The 23724-nt window shown below is 42.4% G+C and overlaps 2 protein-coding genes across 6 annotated transcripts in view; one reads left to right on the top strand and one right to left on the bottom strand.

The window, feature by feature from the left end:
- raly (RALY heterogeneous nuclear ribonucleoprotein) overlaps window positions 1-23724 on the bottom strand; it is a 261998-nt gene that overhangs the window by 104814 nt on the left and 133460 nt on the right. The gene's annotated exons all lie outside the window — the stretch shown is intronic.
- On the top strand, window positions 9434-11994 carry LOC127533930 (uncharacterized). The gene is made up of 2 exons (XM_051948050.1): window positions 9434-10023; window positions 10377-11994. Exons 1-2 carry the CDS (start codon window positions 9903-9905, stop codon window positions 11882-11884), a joined length of 1629 nt encoding a protein of 542 aa, XP_051804010.1. The 5' UTR covers window positions 9434-9902; the 3' UTR covers window positions 11885-11994.

The raw sequence follows: 23724 nt of genomic DNA, 5'->3' as shown, positions 1-23724 counted from the left end.
GGGATCTCCACACCCCACAACCCTAACAAGTACAGCCATGAGTCTTCTTGGGAATGGCAACAAGTTTTTCACACCTGGATTTGGGGATCCTCTGCCATTCTTCCTTGCAGATCCTCTCCAGTTCTGTCAGGTTCGATGGTGAACATTGGTGGACAGCCATTTTGAGGTCTCTCCAGAGATGCTCAATTGGGTTTAGGTCAGGGCTCTGGCTGGGCCAGTCAAGAACGATCACAGAGTTGTTGTGAAGCCACTCCTTTGTTATTTTAGCTGTGTGCTTAGGGTCATTGTCCTGTTGAAAGGTGAACCTTCGGCCCAGTCTGAGGTCCTGAGCACTCTGGAAGAGGTTTTCCTCCAGGATATCTGTACTTGGCCGCATTCATCCTTCCTTCAATTGCAATCAGTCATCCTGTCCCTGCAGCTCAAAAACACCCCCACAACATGATGCTCCCACCACCATGTTTCACTGTAGGGATTGTATTGGGCAGCTGATGCGCGTGCCTGGTTTTCTCCACCCATACCGCTTAGAATTGACACCAAAATGTTCGATCTTGGTCTCATCAGACCAGAGAATCTTATTTCTCATAGTCTGGGAGTCTTTCATGTGTTTTTTGGCAAACTCTATGCGGGCTTTCATGTGTCTTGCACCGAGGAGAGGCTTCCGTCGGGCCACTCTGCCATAAAGCCCCAACTGGTGGAGGGCTGCAGTGATAGTTGACTTTGTGGAACTTACTCCTATCTCCCAACTGCATCTCTGGAGCTCAGCCACAGTGATCTTTGGGTTCTTCTTTACCTCTCTCACCAAGGCTCTTCTCCCACGATTGCTCAGTTTGGCTGGACGGCCAGGTCTAGGAAGAGTTGTGCTCGTCCCAAACTTCTTCCATTTGAGGATTATAGTATAAAGTTGTTCAGTGAAGAGCTGGGTTGTGAATCCTTTCCTAAAGACTGAGAGGGATTCTGCAGATCGAACATCCATCCATCCATTCTCTATACACCGCTTTATCCTCACTAGGGTCGCGGGGGGTGCTGGAGCCTATCCCAGCTGACTCGGGCGAAGGCAGGGGACACCTTGGACAGGTCGCCAGTCTGTTGCAGGGCTACATATACAGACACACAATCACACTCACATTCACACCTACGGGCAATTTAGAGTAATCAATTAACCTCAGCATATTTTTGGACTGTGGGAGGAAGCCGGAGTGCCTGGAGAAAACCCACGCATGCACAGGGAGAACATGCAAACTCCATGCAGAAAGATCCCAGGCCCACCCCGGGATTTGAACCGGGGATCTTCTTGCTGCAAGGCGAAACTGCTAAGCACTAGTCCACTGTGCAGCTGCAGATCGAACAACATTTGGTAATTTAATGTAGACCTGAATGAGAAAGTTCAGGTCGAAGGGAGCTGTTTTCATTCTAGTTTTAATTAATTCCTTAACAATGAGTTATTGATGAACAGAAATCATGGCAACATAGAATGTGGCCATTTAATATCGATGCACCCACAAACAAAATGACGGGCTGAGCAGACGTGTTATCCATGTCTACTAAATATGTAGCAGGCGGCGGGAATTGATGGGACTCGGAAACACCTCCACAGTTTATTCATTTGGTCCTTGAATGATTTCCGATGGACAAGTCCCGGTGGATTTGATGGCAATCATGTGATCGTCAGCAGGCAGCAGACACAGTGTTCACTTCATAGGTGTTTCTAGCCCATCTTTAGGGGTACTCAAGCACCTCCCCCCCGGCGACCCTAGTGAGGATAAAGCGGTGTATAGAGAATGGATGGATACATGAATTAAGAGACACTGACCACAAAAATTTACTGTTTCTCGTCTACTACTTTACCACTACTCTAACATTGTTAGAAATGCACCTTTCATTTCAGGATCCCCTTTGTTGTTTGTGGTTTCTTGTGCTTGAGGCAGTGGGCACCTCAGAAAGTACATTACAGCCTTTCATCACAAAATGATTTGTGAAATGTTTTGAACATCATACGGTGATGACGCACATTTAATATTGCAAAAGGAACACAAAGCTTTACTTGACAAGAAGCTTATTTAAAAAATGTACTGACAATAGGGCATTTTATTAATGTTTCAGAGTCAAAACTAATGAAACTTAACAGAACCAAACACAATTATTTGCCAGCACAGCGGCACAAATCATAATAAATCATTTGCATTGCTGTCATTTGTTTTTTTCCTGACATTCTGTCAAAGCTGAAAGACAGAGCTAAAAACTGAGAGGTAAACAGGGAAAGAAAAACAAACTAATGACCAATAAGTTGAAAATTTAATCTACGTCACTGCCAGGATGAATCTAAAGAATGTATAGTCACCTACCTGCTCTGATTATGAACACTGAGGTCTCACTGCGTTACTAAACACATCACCCAAACTTACCACTGCTCATCACCCATGGATCAGACTGCTGTTGTCGGGGCAACTTCAAGATGTGCATGCGCAACTGTGGGAGTGTGGAGATAATGATCTTTAAATTAAATAGTTTTGAATCTGTTCAGTCTGGTAAGATGTACCAACATGACCGAACAGCTCCCTGTGGTCATGAATTAACTACCACATGAAATCAATCAAATTGGAAAAGTATGGCATGTTTGATACATTTTGTTTTTTGCTTTACAGTTTGATAATATAAATGATTTAACAATTGCGACGAACCATCACACCAAACAAGTGGACAGTAAAGTGGAACAAGAGTAAACAAATATAGAAGCAATGTTACAGAAAGAGGGAATAGTGTAGCTGTCTGTGTAGCTCAAACAAACCGACTCAGTATGACAGCAGTGTAACAATTCCATGACACGAGTGTATATAATCAAGCTTTTTCAGTAAAATCACTGCATTGCAGAGACATATATGTTCCTGTTGTGCTTTCAAAATGGTTCAAGTTTGATCAAAGTTGACTTTCAAGTTTGCACCGGTGGCCAACTGTAAGCTGTTTTCATCACACTGATGTAGTGAGCAAAGTGAACAAAGCTAGTATATGAGCCTTGTTGTGTAGCATCATCTAATCGTACATATTCATACAGTTCAAATAATGTTTGTGGTGTGTGTGTGCAGGGAACAACCTCCATGTCCAGAATCACACTGGTGATAACGGCTAGGTTGGCAGGTATGGTACCTGCTAAGGAGAAGACAGTTTTTACAGGGCAAGTGCTGCAATTTCTACAACGGAACAAGGTGCAGTAGGTCAAGAGCATGCTCACATTTTCAGCAACATTTACATGGTTGTGCACCAGGAATTATTCTGCCAGACTCAGACTGTAAAGAGTGGGTTCTACTGTGAAATCCTGAGAATATTGAGCACAACCTAAAGTGTGGTCCGATGGCATGCCAGTGCTCCAGTGTGCTGTGTATCTAGACAGACTACAGATTTCTTAGTCACACAGCAACACTCTGTCCACACCTGTTCTACTTGTGGGATTTGACTTCCTTCCTCTGCGACAATATGAAATTTAAGTTGAAGAATTGCTACTTTGACATAGTGGGAAAGATCCAGCACCCATTGTATATGATACTTGACATGTTTGCATAATGGACCTTCCAGTGACCTTTCGAAAGTGCTGTGATCAATGTATCACTGCACAAGGAAACTACTTTGACAAAGATGAAGGCAAACTGTACAATACAGAAGCATGACATGTTTAGTGCATCTAACTGAGAAAAGGACTCTGACAATATCAATATAAAGGCTATTTATGGTAATACCTGCATGGTTGACAGCCCACTGTTCACTGTTGCCTTCCTTCTAATTGAGTCTTCCATTCCCACTCAGGGCAGCATTAGCTGTCTCCATTGCCTCCACAGGTTGCCTATAAATCATTGCCATGCAGGCCAACAAGCAGTAATAGAGACAGATAGTCTCTCTTAGATTGCATTAATGAACTGTTGTTCCTGGAACCAGGACAGCCGATGGACAGATCGATGCTGCAGTGTTTTCTGCTCCGCAGTCACTGCAGGCCTGACATCAGTTCACTATCAGCTCAGGTAGGCAATTAATATGAGGGCAATTTAGTGAATCAACAAATCATTGGAAAAAAGTTCTATACATCCTCAAAATCTGCCTCCATTTTGAACTGACTGGATGTGAGGTGGGTGTAAATCCAATGGCTCCTCTAGATTATTTTTTAAATTTTCTTTATATAAAACATCCTGTTTAATAACTGGTACAAAATATCTGAGTTCAAATTAATTTATCACTCAACCATGCGATTATTTTTTGCAAGGCAACATTAAACATTGGGCATGTGCCATCATATAAACATTTATTTGTGAGGCATTATTTTTTCAATTCAAAGAGTTTTCAAATAACATCACAGTAGCACAAATCTGTCAAAATGTATGCCTGTCTTGGATTAAACAACATTAGGAATCCTAAAAATGCTAATTATCTGGTAACATTTTGCTGAGAAGAACTGAAACAAACAGCTTAAAAACAAACAAAACAGTAAAATAAAAAATACAGATATATACATAGATAGAGGTTTTGAGTTGAACTTTCCAGAATTTTATCAGTTTGAGAACTTTTCAACATCTGCAAACTGGTAGCACTGGTTGTACATTTTGGTAATTGGCACTTTGATAAATTGTACAATAACTAAATCTACTGTATAAAATGTATATTCAAACATATAGTTACCTGTTGAGATCACGGTTTGTTTTCCCTTACATACAGAACTACATTTCCACAATGAATTTATGGAGAAAATCCACAATTTGGTGCATAGAAATGTATCAGAAGGCAGAAAATGAAGTGAACTGGGAGAGGAAAAACACAACAGAGAGATATAGAAATGAAAGTTATGCCAACAGATCACACTGGACAGGGTTTCATTCACATTTTCCACATTCTGGAGCATTTGACATTCGGCTTTTCCATCTTCTCTCTTCCTTCATCCCCCATTCTCTCTCTACTTCTGCTCCGGTTCCCCTCATCATCTCTCTTCGTTCTCTTTTCCTCCCTCCTATCTCCATTTCATCCACTTCCTAATGTTCTAACTAATCTGTCTTGCCCCATGTTCATTCAAGTATTTTTTTTTCAATTTCCTTACCCTGTACCTTTCTGTCTTCTACCTTTTCCTGTCTTCCCTCCGTTTTTAAAGTAACAACCTTCTTTCTCTTTCCTTGTCTCCTGTCATCTCCTTTTTGATTTCCCGTCCCATCTTCTTCTTTCCCACCATTTGTTTGCTTGATACTCCTTCCCTCTCCTTCTATTTTCTCCTTATTACAGCCATCTTTTTCTCCTCCCCTATGCACCTTCCCTTTCTCCTCCATCTTCATCACCATCCCTCCTCTTCCTCTCCATCCCATCCACTTCTCCTCTCCATCACAGTGTTTCCTTCCTCCCTTGTTCTCCAGATGATGAACGACTGGTTGTTACACTCATCCATCTACTGGGCAGCCTCATCTATCTGTCCACCGCCTGCACACACACACACACACACACACACACACACACACACACACACACACACACACACACACACACACACACACACACACACACACACACACGTGTGTGTGTGTGCCCATGTTTTTGCTATATTGTGGGGACCAAATGTCCCCACAACTGTAGGAAAACCGAAAACTATGTCACTTGTGGGGACCTCATTTCGGTCCCCACAAGTTTAAACAGTGTTTTCTTGGCCATGTTGTTGTTACTGAAAAAAGTTAAAGTGCAAAAACATTTCTTTAGGGTTAGGCATTGTATAGGTTAGGGTTAGGGGTTAGATATGAATGGGAGTCAATGGTATGTCCCCACAATGATAGCAAGACACACACACACACGCACGCACGCACGCACGCACACACACACACACACACACACACACACACACACACACACACACACACACATCCTCCCTCAGGGTGTGTCAGTATAGCTTCTGATTAAAGAGCCTCTATAGAAAATCAATATCTCCTTCATTACAGCCCTGCATCTCTCTCCCTCCGTCCCTCTCTCTCTCCATCTGCGCTTCCCTTCCTGTGTTATCCCTCCAACTATCACCTAGTTTCAATCATACTCTATATTAAAAGCAATACAGTGAAGTACAGTAAATTCAGTGTTGACAAATTATAACAAATAAACCTGGATGCAACACAAACACCTCAATAACAGCTGCAGTTCAGAAGGGTAGTTTAACTGATTTTATACCAAGATTGAAATGAGAAATTGTCCAAGAAAGTCAAAATACCAAGCATCTATAGAAGTGGATAAAAAAAAATGAAGTGTACCTGAAGTTCCTACAACAACAAAGTACACTGGGTTCTGTGGGGAATATTCATTTTTGCATGTGTATTAAACTATCATGTTTTTATTGCTTTTGCATATTACTTATAATCATTTTAATTACTCTTTTGCTTATCAATTATAATCATCATTTTAATTACTTTTTACTTATTACTTATGATCATCATTTTATTACTTTTACTTATAATCATCATTTTAATTACTTTTGCTTAGTAATCATGTTATTACTTTTATTCATTACTTACAATCATCATTTAATTACTCTTTTAGTATTACTTATATTCATTATTAACCTTCGTTTGATCATATTATGTGTTAATCATATATTAATGTGCTTGCAACTTGTATTAACTCTATACTCAAATGTATTAAAGTGCCTGTGGGTGCATGTTTGAATTCTAGCTCTGAACAGGGAGAAAAGTGTTGATCTAAGCAGGGTTGCAGGTTTCAACATCTAACCTAAGGAAAAGTAAGTTTAAGATAAATGCTTCATGCTCCGCTTGACTAAAGGTTTGCGGTTACATCTGATCTTTCAAGAGTTGGGGGAGAACTTTCCCCCCCTCGCTTCAAAACTGACAAACTGGAACAAGAATAGCATCTAGGATGGCAGTAGCGTGGTCAGGTGACAACTTCTTAATTAAAAGTAAAGAACATCCGAAAGCTGGAAGATAAAGGGGGATCTGCGGTTGCAGAGATGTGCAGGTTGTCACATACGCACAGAAAGGCAGAGAAAGGGTGAAAAGTTCAAACAGCAGCTAGATGCTGATGTGGAAAAATTAATCCACTGCTGTAATAAATCTATGTCTGTGTGTGTATCTGACAGCAGGCTTTTTGTCCTCTGACTGAAATGGTTTACAGATAGCCTGTGGTTTGTTTCCTCTGGGATAACTGCCAATATCAACAAAAGTATTGTTTGGAGATAAGGATGCAGGTGTTCGCATGAGAAAACTTGGGGGAGGCTGTCTCCCACAGGGGAGGTGCTGGCAAGCCACGAGTTTTTAATTAAAATTATTAGGGAGTAAAGATTCGCTTAAACGTCGCCTCTTTCCTTAATTGTGCAATACTGGCAGCTGGCAGTGGCAGAAAGAGGGCCACATACACACACATTCAGAGACACCTCTTGCAGGAGGAAGACGGAGGTGATTGGACAAGACCCAAGACATCCGGAGAGGCTGTCTCGGCGTGGGCCAATCAGAAGACTGCAAATTCTTAGTTTAAAAACTCATGTATTAGCTTAGAGATTCATTCTTTCTTGTGATCACAGCTGCATGCAGAAAACCATTGTCTAGCTTTAGCAGTTTTCTGCTGTCAGCGTCTGAGCAAGATAGAATCTGCGTGCACGTATATCTGTCCATCATTTGCATTTTTTACTAAATATTCTTAACTGAATATTTTGACTCTGAGTCTTCCTTGCATCTGTTTTTTCCTCATAGCAGTAACAAAAGAATCTGTTTTTTCGACAGTTCCTTGTTGTGTATTATAGTTTTCAATACTATAATAAAGCCACTTCTCAGTGGTTGATCTTAGTGCAGCGTTTGACACAATCGACCACAATATTTTATTACAGCATCTAGAACATTTAATTGGCATTAAAGGGACAGCCCTGGACTGGTTTAAATCCTACTTATCAGATAGGTTCCAGTTTGTGCATGTCAACAATAACTCTTCTGAGCATACTAAAGTTAATCATGGAGTTCCTCAGGGTTCTGTCTTAGGACCGATACTTTTCACATTATACATGCTTCCTTTAGGCAATATTATTAGGAAGCATTGTATTAATTTCCATTGTTATGCAGATGACACACAATTGTATTTATCTATGAAGCCAGATGAAACTGATCAGCTGGAACTGCAAGATTGTCTTAAGGACATTAAAACCTGGATGACTTTTAACTTCCTACTGCTAAATTCAGACAAAACCGAAGTCATTGTATTTGGCCCCAAACATCTTAGAAACTCACTTTCAAAGCAAATAGTTACTCTGGATGGCATCACATTGGCCTCCAGTAATACTGTGAGGAATCTTGGAGTTATTTTTGACCAGGACATGTCCTTTAACTCACACATAAAGCAAGTCTGTAGGACTTCCTTTTTTCACCTGCGTAATATTGTAAAAATCAGGAACATCCTGTCTCAGAGTGATGCAGAAAAATTAGTTCATGCTTTTGTTACTTCCAGGCTTGACTATTACAATTCCTTATTATCGGGTTGTCCAAATAGCTCTCTCAAACATCTACAGTTGATCCAAAACGCTGCTGCGAGAGTACTGACAGGAGTTAGCAAAAGAGATCATATTTCCCCTATACTTGCTTCTCTTCACTGGCTTCCTGTTAAATCCAGAATAGAATTTAAAATTCTTCTCCTGACATATAAAGCTCTTAATAACAAATCTCCATCATATCTTAAAGATCTGTTAGTACCATATTATCCTAGTAGAACTCTTCGCTCTCAAACTGCAGGCTTACTTGTTGTTCTTAGAATTTCTAAAAGTAGAATGGAAGGCAGAGCCTTCAGTTATCAGGTGCCTCTCCTGTGGAACCTGCTCCCAGTTTGGGTTCGGGAGGCAGATACCCTCTCTATTTTTAAGACCAGGCTTAAAACGTTCCTTTTTGACAAATCTTATAGTTAGGGCTGACTGGGTGACCCAGAGGGGTTCAGCTTGTGTCTTCATTTGCACAGCTGACTCCCTCTTGGACGTCCCTTAGTTCTGCCCCTAGTCATGCTGCTATAGGCCTAGGCTGCTGGGGGACGTCTCTTGATGCACTGAGCCCTTCTCTATCTACCTTTACATTTAATATGTATACCGTTATTGCATTACATTCACTCTGTTTGCCCCTGTGTTATTTCTCCGAGTGTCCCTGGTCCCAGAGCTGGATGCTTCAGATCTGCGGTCAATGTTCCACCAGCTGGTCCAGTCTCCACCATGTCCACTATGGGATGCTGCTGCTGACCTTCCTCCAGCCCTCCGCTTCCAGCTCCCTTTTTCCACCAGTCAACTCTGCATCGCCCTCACTATACTTGTTATGCTAATTTACATACTGTTTGAATTTTACTGCTAGCTATATATGTAGTATGTTTAATGTCAGAGTCGTACATCATAAGAGTAAATTATGAGTCAGTTTTCAATGTCAGCTTATACTTCGTTTTATACTTTTGCTTATCACTCGCAAGACTATGCTTTTAGGATACTCCTTTAAGGACTGAAGAGGGATCATTTAATCCTCCTGTCCTGCTCTGTCTGCCCCGGAATGTGCATTATGCTAATCATGTGGCAACTTCTTGCAGGGAGAACAGTGGAAGGTGTGAACGGTGTGTGTGGGCGGGGGGTGGGAGGAAATATGCTCCCCCTTCCCAGGGGGGATTCTGCTCCTGCCCTGGGATGTGGACTGATCATTACGCTAATTATGTGGCAGCTTCTGGATGGGAGAACAGTGGAAGGTGTGGAAGGTGTGAAAGGTGTGTGTGGGCGGGGGGTGGGAGGAAATATGCTCCCCCTTCCCAGGGGGGATTGGCATAAAAAGTCTGAAAAACACTTTTGTGGTCATTAGCTACATTAGCTATATGAGACATACAAGATCCCAGTGGACAACCTGCCAGTTCGTCATCTGCTCCAAGACCTCTCCAAAAAAAAGATGCAGAGAAGATTCACTACTGAGCAGGCTTTGCAAATGATTCTGACTGAAACAAGCGCTTTTGACTCTGATGGAGAGGACATAGACCTTCAGTCAGATTCTGACTCGGAGCAGTTTTCGGGTAAGATTTCTCAAACATCAAATTTCTGTTTCAGAATACTTCACATTTAATTTCAAAGATTTTGTTCTTTTGGGGAATATTTTTTTAACTTCAAGATTTTTATTTTATTTCATTTATTTATTTATTTATTTTTTACAAATTTCTAGATAAAAAATGACACATTTTAGATCAGAGGTCATCAATGTTTTCACAGAAGGAGCCCAAAAAATGTGAACTTCTGAACCAAGGGCCACAATACTGACAGAGTTCAGAATAGAGACAAACAGAACAATGAAAAGATGTGATATAATTTGACTCTTTTCTACATTGGTACATTTGTCTTTGCTAACGATATAAATTTGTTCAATTTGCAGAGGAAGACGCTCCCCCTCCCCAGAAGAGGACAAAACGGCTGGATACCGCACTAACGGAGACCGCAAAAGATGGCACAGTGTGGTGCAAGGAAGAGGTTGGACGACATCTGAAATTCGCTCCTATTGAACCTTACGCTGCAGAAGGAGAGCCAACACATGAAGCCAGAATAAGGATCAAAACTCGCCTTCAAAGCTTCCTCTGTTTTCTCACTCTCCAGATGCTTCGTACCATTCAAGCATGCACAATTGAGCATGCAAGGGAAACAGAGACTGTGGATTGGTTCATGGCTATTCCAGAACTAATGGCTTTCATTGCAGTTGTCATCTGGCGAGGGGTGACTAAGGTTCCATCATTGTCTGACAACTGGTCAGAGATGTATGGAAACAAACGGATTATGGAAACAATGAGTAGCGACCGCTTCAAAGACATAATGCAGCACCTACGGTTTGATAGCAAGAACACACGGGCTGAGCGAGTGCAGACAGACAAGTTTGCAGCTATTTCCGAATTATGGGAATCATTTCGACAGAACTGTGTCACATTCTACAGACCTGGTCGGCACATCACAATCGATGAACAACTTTATCCATCAAAGACACGTTGCCCTTTTCTGCAATATATTGCTACAAAACCGGATAAATTTGGTATCAAGTTTTGGGTGGCGTGTGACTTGAAATCAAAGTATATTTGCAATGTCTTTCCATATGTTGGCAAAGAACCTGGCCGTCCCAAAGAGGAGAGACTGTCTGAGAGTGTGGTAATGAAGTTGATGGGACCATTTCTTGATCAGGGCAGAACTGTCACGACGGACAATTTTTTCACATCAATTTCACTTGCAAGAAAATTACGCAGCCGGAAAACTACCATTCTTGGGACACTCAATAAAATTCGCAGAGAAATTCCCCCTTCAGCTCGAGAGATAAAGCAAAGTGAGTTCAGCACTCAGGTGTTTTCAACAACTGATGCAACACTGACAGTGTACGCAGCCAGCCGGAAGAAGACAGTCTACGTTATGAGCAGCATGCACAGTGTGATTCAGACTGAGGACAGCCGCAAAAGAAAGCCAAGCACCATCACCCAGTACAACTCCACTAAATGCGGTGTGGACGCCATGGATCAGATGGTGCGGCAGTACAGCGTACGGGCAGGAACAAGAAGATGGCCTGTCAGTGTGTTTTATAATATGGTTGACATGGCAGCCCTGAATGCCCATGTGCTATATCAAGCCTGCACAGGAAGGACGGAAAGGCGGCCAGATTTTCTGATGCGGCTTGCCTGTGAGTTGGCTGAGTCTTATGTGACATCAAAGAAGATTGGAAAGGAAAACCATCTTCGCAAACAGGCCGCCACACCAGTGGAACCGGGCAAAAGGCAGAAGTGCCAAGTCCATCACCGGTGCAAAAAGAACCCTGCTACTGTTCGATGTGTGCATTGCTACAAGTTAACGTGTGGCAAATGCAAAAGAGAAGTGCCATGGGAGTGCCAGGTCTGCGCAGACCAGTTTTGAAAAAGTTGTGTGATGACACACACACGGTAAATGTGTAAATTGTGTAAATATTGTTTGTGCTTTCTACAGTGTTGATTCAAAAATATAAATAAACTATTAGAATAAGCATTTTTCATCCTCTTATTTTTGTGTCTCTTACTTATTTGCACTCAACAAAAAAGATAAATATGTGGTTATCCATCCTAAGCAATGCAAAATATTTACAGAAAAACCCAGGAACATTCAAGCTTTCAAGAAGAAGGGCAGAGTCAGAAGCAATGAAGTTTCAGTTGCTGTAAAAGCTAGTTCTTCCTTTTTGGCTAATTTCTCTTGGTTAGTAAGTAAGTAAAGTTTTATTTGCATAGCACCCTTCACAGTACGAGTACACAGGGTGTTTTACAACATCGGAATAAATTGAAAGCACAGTACAATACAAAAAATTTAGAATTTATGTCCAGTGCATTGTCACCAGTAAACAAGCACAGATCAACAACTATAAGGTATGGAACCTGAGTAGGGTTCAGGCTTATGCTAAGGAGGCTTGCTGAAAGATGTGTGCTGGGTAAAACCAGAAGCTGCCACATAATTAGCGTAATGATCAGTCCACATCCCAGGGCAGGAGGAGAATCCTCCCTGGGAAGGGGGAGCATATTTCCTCCCACCCCCCGCCCACACACACCGTTAACACCTTCCACTGTTCTCCCTGCAAGAAGTTGCCACATGATTAGCATAATGCACATTCCGGGGCAGACAGAGCAGGACAGGAGGATTAAATGATCCCTCTTCAGTCCTTAAAGGTAATAAAACACCAGTAGATCCCCTCGCAGTCTTCCTAGTGTTATACTTTCCTTGCTTTCCCACCCCTCCCTCTTCTCCCATCCCTCCCCCTTGCCCTCCTCTGTCCCTCTCAACCCGCCCAGCCAGCAGGCAGATGGGTTTCCCCCATATAGAGCCGGGTTCTGCTCGAGGTTTTTTCCCTGTTAAAAGGGTGTTTTCCTTGCCACTGTCGCCTTTGGGCTTGCTCTGGGGGTCAGGCATATGGGTTCTGTAAAGCGTTTTGAGACAATTTGATTGTAATTGACGCTATATAAATAAAATTGAATTGAATTCTCAAAAAGCCCATCGGCCAATTTCCAACCTCACTTTTTTTTCTAAAATTCTTGAAAAAGTTGTATGTGATTATCTGCACAGAAATGGTATGGCCGAAGAGTTTCAGTCAGGATTTAGAATTTATCACAGCCAAGAGACAGCACTGGTGAAAGTCTCCAACGATCTTCTTATCGCTTCAGACAGTGAGCTAGTTCTCATACTTGTACTTGGATCTCAGTTCTGCATTTAATACAATTGATCACAGCATCTTATTACAGAGACTGGAACATGTTATTGGGATTAAACAAACTGCAGAAATCTGGTTTAAATCATATTCATCAGATATGTTAATAATGATTCTGTCACCCACACAAAGGGTTTTGTGCTAGGACCAATATTATTTACTTTGTACATACTCCCCTTGGGCAACGCTATTAGGAAGCAGTGCATAAACTTCCATTGTTATCCAGATGACACACAGCTACAGTGGGTACGGAAAGTATTCAGACCCCTTGAAATTTTTCACTCTCTGTGTCATTGCAGCCATTTGCCAAAATCAAAAAAGTTCATTTTATTTCTCATTAATGTACACTCAGCACCCCATCTTGACAAAAACAACAACAAAAAAAACAGAAATGTAGAATTTTTTTTCAAATTTATTAAAAAAGAAAAACTGATATCACATGGTCATAAGTATTCAGACCCTGTGCTCAGTATTGAGTAGAAAGTCCTGAACAATTGATGATGATTCACATTCACATGTACTGAGTACCGGAAACAAGTCTATAAACAACGAGCTGACTAACATGTATACACAAACAAAGTATGCACAGAAAAAATGTCTTACTCCTGTTCTAACTGTAACATCTTCCCTCTGGAGCTTTTACACTAACAACATCCTATCTGCAATGGAAGCTGAGGAAACAGTCACATTTTGACCAGTGACAATGCAAAGCCTCACATTGCACTTCTGACACATGATAGTGGTCTGTCCATCCTGGCACATCCTGCGTCGACCTTTCACTGACAGAATAGGAAAGTGGTCAATCCTGTCATATCTCATACCATCCACAGGCCTGGGGACTTTCGGCTGTTTGATTACTTTTGGTGTGCTGTTTTCACTTTCTTTGGAGGGACGTCCCCTTTTCTGCTTTTCAGGGTAGATGAGTCCTTTGGCAACATCCAACCTAAAGTCCTTCAGACACTGGAGTTTCTGAACAAGTGGGGCTGCATCATGACGGTGGAGAAGCCAGGCATTATTGACAGCGATGTCAATCATCTGCCAAAATATGGCCAGGTACCATCTGCAGGAACTTGCTGGAGTGCGATGCAGTGAAATCATCATATAGGCCAAATCCACACCACCCATGTGAGTGTTGTATTCAGTCACTATCTTCGGGCATGGCACACTTATCTTCTTCTTTTCCTCTTTCAAGTAGCATCTCACTTGGCCAAGAGGATTGACAGAAGCACAGGAGCTCACCAAGGTGACTGTTTTGTTGTCTGCCCATTTGACCACAGGGAGCTTTGCATTGTTGTCCACGCAAAAGTCAAAACTGCCTCTTCCTCTTCTGAGGAGGTCTCAATCTTCTTCCAGTTTACAACCCTTCTTTCGGATGGCACCCAAACTTCTGAGGCCCATTGACTCTTTCAGATGGGTTATCAGACTCAACGATGTGAAAAAGTTGTCAAAGTAGACAACACAGTTGGAGGGATTTCTGATTGTTCTGCACAGCTGCAGAACATTTCCACCTAACCCAAACTCTTTGTCTGGAGTTTGAAGCACACAATCAGATGTAGACTTCCCTGTGTAAACCATGAAGTCGTACACAAAGCCAGACACACCAGCTCACAAAAAAATCTTAAACCCCCATTTCTTGGGCTTGCTGGGCAAATACTGCTGAAGAGTACCAGCTTTCTTGCCTTTGTAAGGAACTATCATTTCGTCAATTGAGAATCGGTTCTCACTCTCAATTTCCATGCACCTTCTCCTCATGGGGTCAAGTATAGGCCTTATTTTCAGCAGGCGATCTTCACTGGTGTCAGAGCTCAAGTTATCATGAAAATGGAGCATCCTGGATAAACACTTGTATCTCCTGAGAGGCATTACGTCTGCTACTTTTTCATAGCATGTATCTGTTGCCCAGTAGTTCTCGACAGCTTGCATTTTCACTACACCCATGATCAACTTCATTCCAATGAATGCCTTGATTTCAGCAGCATTGGTGTTGATGCTGCTTCCAATGAGCTGACATGAATACAGCCATGGCCATAAGTTTGGACACAGCATGACTTACTATGTCTGTTTTGATGTCTATCACAGAACATAACTAATATTTTTTGACAGCACCAGTGTAGTAGGTTTTCCAATAAAACCTTCCACTGGAGCTTATGGTTGACTCGTGTTGCAAAAGCTTGTTTTCCACAAAAGTACGTCTTCTCACATTTATTGAACAAAACACAAAAAAATAGAAGACACGTTCTCTGTCCAGACACGGCTTTAAATTTGCATAAAATCTAAACTGTTTCAACACGTTCCTAACACGACACTACACAACACGGTCAGAAAACCGTGAGCTCCTCTCCACTCTCAGGCCGTCTCTCACACACGGTATCTAGCGTCACACAGCTAGCCGCACTTTCTTAAAGCGACAGGCTCCTATTTTTGTCCTGAGCTTTTATGAACACATTAACTTATAATAACCAAATACTGTGTCTGTCTAAATCATAACAATGCAAATGACACCAAATTATGCATTCAAAACTGTTCAAATACCTCAAAGCAATAACTGACTAATAACTGAATTAATATTGTCATCAGTTAACAGAATCTATGCATTCTGCACCTACATTACCGGCCCCTAATTGTTCTAATAATATAACAATTTTGAACAATTACCACTTTTTTATAACATTTCAACAAATATCATTAGCAACCAAACGTTTGCCCTTTGAAATTAAAAGGAATGCCTTAACGGGCATAGAGAATGTTCTGTGCTATGCCAATCAATGTCTAACAAGGACATGAAGTCCATCTGAAGTCCAACATTTCTTCATCAGTCATAGAGAAAAGCAGAGCCAGAGGTTACCAGCACTTAGCTCATCGTAGGGGCTCAGGCTTCACTAGCCCATTCAGATTCCACAAGCAGACAGATCTTAGTGATGGGTCTATCCAAGGTATTAGTCTTTGTCTTTATACGAACTCTGCGAACATGACCCATCTTGTCTGGAAATATCTCTATTATCTTTCCCATGATCCACGAATTCCGCGGTGCACAATCATCCACAAGAAGAACCACATCTCCTTCTGCAAAGCTTCTGGAAGTTGTGGCCCATCGCTGGCGCTCCTGGAGCTGTGGCAGGTATTCTTTCACCCACCTCTTCCAGAATAAGTTTGACATATATTGAATTTGCCTCCATCTACGCCTAGAATAGAGGTCATCCTTGTCAAACAGTCCTGGGGGTAAGGTAGGTTTGGTTTTCAAAAGCAGGAGAGGATTCAGTGTCAGCGCTTCTAAGTCGTTTGGGTCACTTGATGCCTTCGTGATAGGTCGGCTGTTTATGATTGACTCTGCCTCACACAAGACAGTGTGAAGGCTCTCCTCATCCAGTGTTTGTTCTCTCACCGTAGAGTTGAGGACTTTTCTTATTGATCTTATCAGCCGCTCCCATGCTCCACCATGATGTGAGGCTGTAGGAGTGTTGAATGTCCATTTAATGCTGTGCTGATGGAACAGATGCTGGAACTCAGAGGAATTCCAGTCAGCAATGGCTGCCTTCAACTCTCGGTTGGCTCCAACAAAATTTGTCCCATTATCGGAGCGAATTTCTTTGACCTGTCCTCGCCGTGCCATGAACCGCCGGAGTGCATTAATGCACGAGTCTGTGTCCAGTGACAAGGCCAGCTCAATATGCACTGCACGCATGGCCAGACATGTGAATATGACGCCATATTTCTTTATGAGGGTTCTCCCACACCTGACTTCAAATGGTCCGAAATAGTCCACACCCACTCTTGTAAAGGGGGGATCATCTGGTAACACTCGTTCTTGAGGGAGATCAGCCATGAGCTGTTTTCCAGCTTTCCCATGCAGGCGTCGACATGTTACACACCTTCCACAGATCTTCCTGATGGCTGTGTTGGCACTTGTGATCCAAAATCTTTGACGCAACTCAGAGAGCATGTGATTGCGTCCTCCATGTCCAGTTTCTTTGTGAATCTGTTGGAGAATCAGATCTGCGATGTGAAAGTCCTTGGACAAGATGATAGGTTGTTTGCTGTCTTCAGGCATAACTGCCCTACTCATCCTTCCACCAACTCGCAGCATGCCATCTTGGAGGATGGGATTCAGTTTGTACAAGGGGCTGCTGCGCTTAACACTGTGACCTTTGCTCAGAGCTGCAATCTCTCCTGAGAAGTTTTCCTCCTGACAGAATCTGATAATGTGTAGCTCTGCCTTACCCAGATCTTCCACTGAAATGTGTGTGTTCTTGTAGCGTCCTTTAAAACTGTTGATTTGATTTTGGATCAGCTGTCGGCTACAGCCAGAGCTGGCTTCAACAGCTGCACACAGCTCTTTCCTTCTTTGGCAGAGACTCTGAAGCAAAGTTTTAAACTTCATGAACCACGCCACAGCTCGCTTCAACTTCATCCAGGAAGAGAAGTAGTTGACCAGTCTCTTGAATGGAGCTACATTCTGTTTCACAGCTACAGAGTTGACTGTAAGCCTTTTAATCTCTGGATCCTCCAAAGTACATTCTGCATTATTCAATGGAGTCTCTGGCCAGTACTCAACTGGACTGCATAGGAAATCTGGACCTGACACCCAACTTGTGTTCTTCATGAATTCACCAACTCTTTGTCCTCTAGAGGCACAGTCAGCTGGATTCTTGTCAGTGCCAATGTGCCTCCACTGTTCCACTTCAGAGTCCTTCAGAATTGCTGACACTCTGTTTGCCACAAATGTTCTGTAACGTGCTGTCTCACTTTGCAGATATTTAAGTACAACCATACTGTCAGTCCAGAAAATTGAGCGTGTGAGGTCCAGCTGGAGCTCTCTTCTCAGGACGCCATCCATTTTTACTGCTACTATGGCAGCAGTCAGCTCCATCCGTGGAATGGTAGGTGACCTGAGAGGTGCTACCCGGGATTTGCCCATTATGAACACACAATGTAGTTTGTTAGTTGTGCTTCGCATGAGAAGGTAGCTGACTGATCCATATGCGTACTCACTTGCATCAGCAAAGTGATGTAGTTGTGCTGATGCACAATCTCCAAATCCTTCTGGCTTCAGGCACCTGGGAAAACTGAAGTGCTCTAAAGCAGGGAGACCAGATAGCCAGTCGCACCACCTCTTTTTGATGTGCTCAGGTAAGTCATCATCCCATCCGATTTTCAGCCTGCACAAGTCTTGCAAAAGAGACTTGGCGGGCAAAACCACGGGTGCCAGTATGCCCAATGGATCATATATTGAGCCCACAACTGAGAGAAGTCCTCTTCTTGTGAATGGGCGATCTTTGATGAAGATTTTGAACTTAAACATGTCGGACTCCACGCACCAGTTGAGTCCAAGGGCTCTCTCCATAGGAAGTTCATCCTGGTCAAGATCCAAAGTTTTCATCTCCTTTGCTACCTTAGACTTAGGGATGGAATCCAACACTTTCCGACGGTTGCTCACCCATTTGTTGAGGCGAAAACCTCCATGGCTGCAAATATTCATGAGGTCTTGGCACATTGTTATGGCTTCCTCTTCTGTAGCAACAGACTTGAGGCAGTCATCCACATAAAAGTTCTGAAGGACTGTCTGTACCACATCAGCACTGAACTGTCGACTATGATCTTCAGCGCACTTCCTCAATGCAAAACTGGCACAGCTGGGCGAGGATGTGGCTCCAAACAGGTGCACAGTCATTTTGTGTTCAGCAAGAGCCTGACAATAATCCCCACCTGGCCACCAAAGGAACCTCAGCAAATCAGAATCGTCATCAGGGACTTTAACTTGGTGGAACATTGCTTCCACGTCTGCCATGATCGCAACTGGTTCTTGTCTGAATCTAATGATGACACTAATCAGACTGCTAGTCAAATCAGGGCCTTGCAAGAGCCGGTCGTTCAATGATGTTCCCTGATATGAAGCTGCACAGTCAAACACCACTCTCAGTTTCTGCTTTACGGGATAATACACAGCAGTATGTGGTATGTACCACACTTTTCCTTCCTTGTACTCCACTTCTTCCTCAGACAGTTGCACAGCATAACCCTTTTGCAGAATGTCGTTCATGAAGTCTGTGTACTCCTTGTGAAAGCTGGTGTCTCGGATAAGTCTCCTTTTCAAGTTCTGTGCTCTCTGCTCAGCCATTGTACGATTGTTTGGCATGTTATCTATTCTGTTCTTCACAGGCAAGCATATAACATAATGGCCTTCAACTAATTTAGCAGATTCTGTCACCATGTCCATGAACTGGTGGTCCTCTCTGGACATTTCCACTTCATCATGTTTCCCTGTCTCTGGGAAATCCAAGTGAAACTGCTGAAGCCACATGCTCTCCAGATTGGTCACTGAAATACGATTTGCCAGGGTCTTGGTAGGTTTCTTTTTACCTGTGCCTCTACAACTTTCTCTCAGAGGCCCGTTGACAGTCCAACCAAGCTTGGTTCTGACAGCGTATGGTCCATTACCAACGCTGCTCACTACTTCCCATGGCTCCATAGCTTTCGGCACATTTGCTCCGATGAGCAAACCGATGTCTGCTTTAATCTGAGGAAGATGTATTTCTTTAAGGTAAGGCCACCTTTCAAGATCCTTTTGTTGTGGTATGTTTTCCTTTCCTACAGGTATCGTCTCATGTGTGAAAGCATCTGGAAGATCAATAAACTCGTTACCGAACAAACTACTGACCTCCAAGCCAGATACCACATAAGTACTGACGGGTTTCTCTTCATTCATGGTTCTCAGCAGCATGTCAGTCTTTCGTCCACTAAGCTTCAAATCATTCATCAGTGCCTCAGTACAGAACGTTGCTGAGCTGCCCGGGTCCAGGAAGGCGTATGTCTGTACTATCTCACTTCCCTTCTTGGACTTGACCTGGACCGGGACTATTGCAAGGGTACAGTCATCTTCACCGGCCCCAGTCCACTCATGAGCCTCAAACTGAGCACAGACATATGCACTCAAGACCGTTTGACCATCAGTGATATCTTTTCTGTTTTCTCCATCAGCCACTGTATCCTTCTTCTTAATGTGCAGAAGCGTAGGATGTGTTAAAGAACACACCTCACAGCTAACCTTTGCTTTGCACAATTTACTCATATGTCCACGCTTGAGACAGCTAAAACAAAGTCCCTTGCTTCTCAAGAACTCCAATTTCTCTTTGTGTGGCTTGCCTTTAAGCTTGTTACAAGTCTCTATGACATGCTTGCCTTTGCAGAAGAGACACCCCAGTGTTGTTGAGGCAGGAGCTGAGTGTTCCATTTGTTCTGCATCCCCCTTTTCCATCTTTACAGCACTTGTGGTGAACGACCTCCTGACTATGCCTTTTTCTGCTCTTTGTGACTACTTTGTTTAGTCGTGGATGTTCTAGCTGTGGGATTATCTTTTATGTCTCCAAAGACAGGGTGCATAGCAACTTTGGCCTGTTTGTGGACAAACTCAGCTCGATCTTTAAACTTGACTCTCCTGTCACATTCCTTTTGTATGCCATACATGACACTCCTCCACCTTTCCTGCAGCTTGAAAGGAAGCTTTGCTACTATAGCCTTCAAGTTTGTCACATTATCCAGCTCTTCCATATAACTCACCTCAGACATGGTGTTGCAGCAGGCTGTGCGGAAGAGTGAGAAGGCATTAAGTGACTCTGCATCCTGTGGCTTGATAGGTGTCCAGTCCAACACTTTGTTTGTGTAGGCTACAGCAATTTTGTAATTATTTCCAAAATGCTCTTTTAATAGCTGTTTGGCCTTTTGGTAGCCTACATCTGGCTTCATGTGCAGGCAGCTCTTTATTAGCTCCTTCGGCTGTCCTTCAGTGAACTGCTCTAAATAGTAGAGGCGGTCTTTAGAGCTTTCAGTACGAGATTCTACACCATGTTCGAAGGCTCTTATAAATGAGTTGTAATCCAGAGGATCGCCACTGAAAGTAGGAATGTCCAACGGGGGCAGTGTCATCATTCTCTGTTGTTTTATCATTAGCTCCGTTATGTCATTCTGTCGTACCATAACATTGCAGAGAGTCTCCACGGTATGTTCATCTGAGGTCACCACTGGATTGTGGAGATATGATGAACTGAGGTCGCAGTGGTCTAAAGTCACCATTTCCATTTTCCATGTTGTTAACTTGAGTTTGACTGATAGGTGAAGGCATATAACCAGACTCAATAGTCCTTCCACCTAGTGGACTTACATGTGAAAGTTGTTCACATTCATAGTTTTCTAAAATTTTGAGTTTTGCATTAGAGACTGCAATAGCAGTTTGTAGATCCAAAGCTTCTCTTTTAGCTTTCAGATAAGCTTCTTGGCATTCCAGATCTTGCTTTTGTTTAAGAGCTGCAGCTTTTGCAAGCAACTCTGCTCTTTCCACTTCAGCTTGAAGTCGCACAGAGGAAGCATTGGACACTTTGCTTCCAACAGCTGAACTACGCTGTCTGTTCCTGTGGCTTTTAGCCGCCGAAGCCAGTGATACACTGTCCGCTGGCTTTATGTCTGCATCACATTCTTTAGCTTGCTTAGCACGATCGTCTGCTGCCTTTATCCACATTTCCACTTGCTGCATAAATCCACGAATGCGTGTTAACTTAGGCTCAAACCATGAACTTTGGTCCTTTTCTAGCTCCTCTTCACACAGCAGGTGTGTTAAAGCATCATTTGTCTTGTTGAATTCAGCCAGAGAGACTTGATAGTCCAAATGTAACTTCTGTTTAACTGTGTTTATGTTAGCATCGTCCTCCATTAGCCGTTCAATCTCGTTAGCCTGGCTAGTTAGATGACCCAACATAGCTTTCCTGGATTGAGTTAAACGATGCACCTTTTCCTCCACAGCTTTCTCTGTCATTTTCGACATTCTCTTTCCACATGCTAGTCCCTCAGAGACTTCATCCATAATGCCAGCTAGCATAGACTTAGCAAAACTACTGCCGCTTACCGCGCTGCTCTCATTTTTTTTTCTTCTTCCACCGTCGGCTCTTTTCCTCGTTGTCCACAGAAGCAGCCCTCCGTTTCCACCAGCCTTGTCCGTTCCAAAGATCCTTCTTCACGGTGAGGAAGAAAGGGTTTTCTGACTATGTAGTAGGTTTTCCAATAAAACCTTCCACTGGAGCTTATGGCTGACTCGTGTTGCAAAAGCTTGTTTTCCACAAAAGTACGTCTTCTCACATTTATTGAACAAAACACAAAAAAATAGAAGACACATTCTCTGTCCAGACACGGCTTTAAATTTGCATAAAATCTAAACTGTTTCAACACGTTCCTAACACGACACTACACAACACGGTCAGAAAACCGTGAGCTCCTCTCCACTCTCAGGCCGTCTCTCACACACGGTATCTAGCGTCACACAGCTAGCCGCACTTTCTTAAAGCGACAGGCTCCTATTTTTGTCCTGAGCTTTTATGAACACATTAACTTATAATAACCAAATACTGTGTCTGTCTAAATCATAACAATGCAAATGACACCAAATTATGCATTCAAAACTGTTCAAATACCTCAAAGCAATAACTGACTAATAACTGAATTAATATTGTCATCAGTTAACAGAATCTATGCATTCTGCACCTACATTACCGGCCCCTAATTGTTCTAATAATATAACAATTTTGAACAATTACCACTTTTTTATAACATTTCAACAAATATCATTAGCAACCAAACGTTTGCCCTTTGAAATTAAAAGGAATGCCTTAACGGGCATAGAGAATGTTCTGTGCTATGCCAATCAACGTCAAACAAGGACATGAAGTCCATCTGAAGTCCAACATTTCTTCATCAGTCATAGAGAAAAGCAGAGCCAGAGGTTACCAGCACTTAGCTCATCGTAGGGGCTCAGGCTTCACTAGCCCATTCAGATTCCACAAGCAGACAGATCTTAGTGATGGGTCTATCCAAGGTATTAGTCTTTGTCTTTATACGAACTCTGCGAACATGACCCATCTCACCAAATTATGCATTCAAAACTGTCCAAATACCTCAAAGCAATAACTGACTAATAACTGAATTAATATTTTCATCAGTTAACAGAATCTATGCATTCTGCACCTACAACCAGTTTAATTAGTCAACAAATCAACAAGGGATATAATATCAATAAATTCCAACAATTGGAACAACTTTGTTCCCAAAACATAATATTAGAAGAAAATAACAAAAAAATGCAGTACTTTCACAACTGAATTTGGTAAGAATAACAAAATGACACCAAACTCTTTTGATGTTTTTTTTAAATATGAAACTTAATATAGTTCTCAGGAGTTGTGTACTGTATTGTAAGTGACAATTTTGTGGTATTTTCTAGGATTCACAAGCGTCATGGTACTTGTGTCCAAACTTATGGCCATGGCTGTACAAGTTTGTCTGGTTAGCAATGGCCTCAAAGATGTCCTCATCAAAGAATTTAGAAAAGTATGTTAGTGGAGGGGAGAGCTCATCTGGTGCAGTGAAACAACTCTGTGTAGCAGTAGACTGGTGCTCAAATTCTTTTTTTCTCCACCTATTGAAAAGTAAAAACATAAATGTTAAAAATAAAACCCATCTCTCCAACCCCTACAACATCACTGAATCT

The sequence above is a fragment of the Acanthochromis polyacanthus genome, chromosome 5 (assembly GCF_021347895.1).
Source record: "Acanthochromis polyacanthus isolate Apoly-LR-REF ecotype Palm Island chromosome 5, KAUST_Apoly_ChrSc, whole genome shotgun sequence".
In the NCBI taxonomy this organism is placed as follows: domain Eukaryota; kingdom Metazoa; phylum Chordata; class Actinopteri; family Pomacentridae; genus Acanthochromis; species Acanthochromis polyacanthus.
This window is presented reverse-complemented; position numbering and strand designations above follow the sequence as displayed.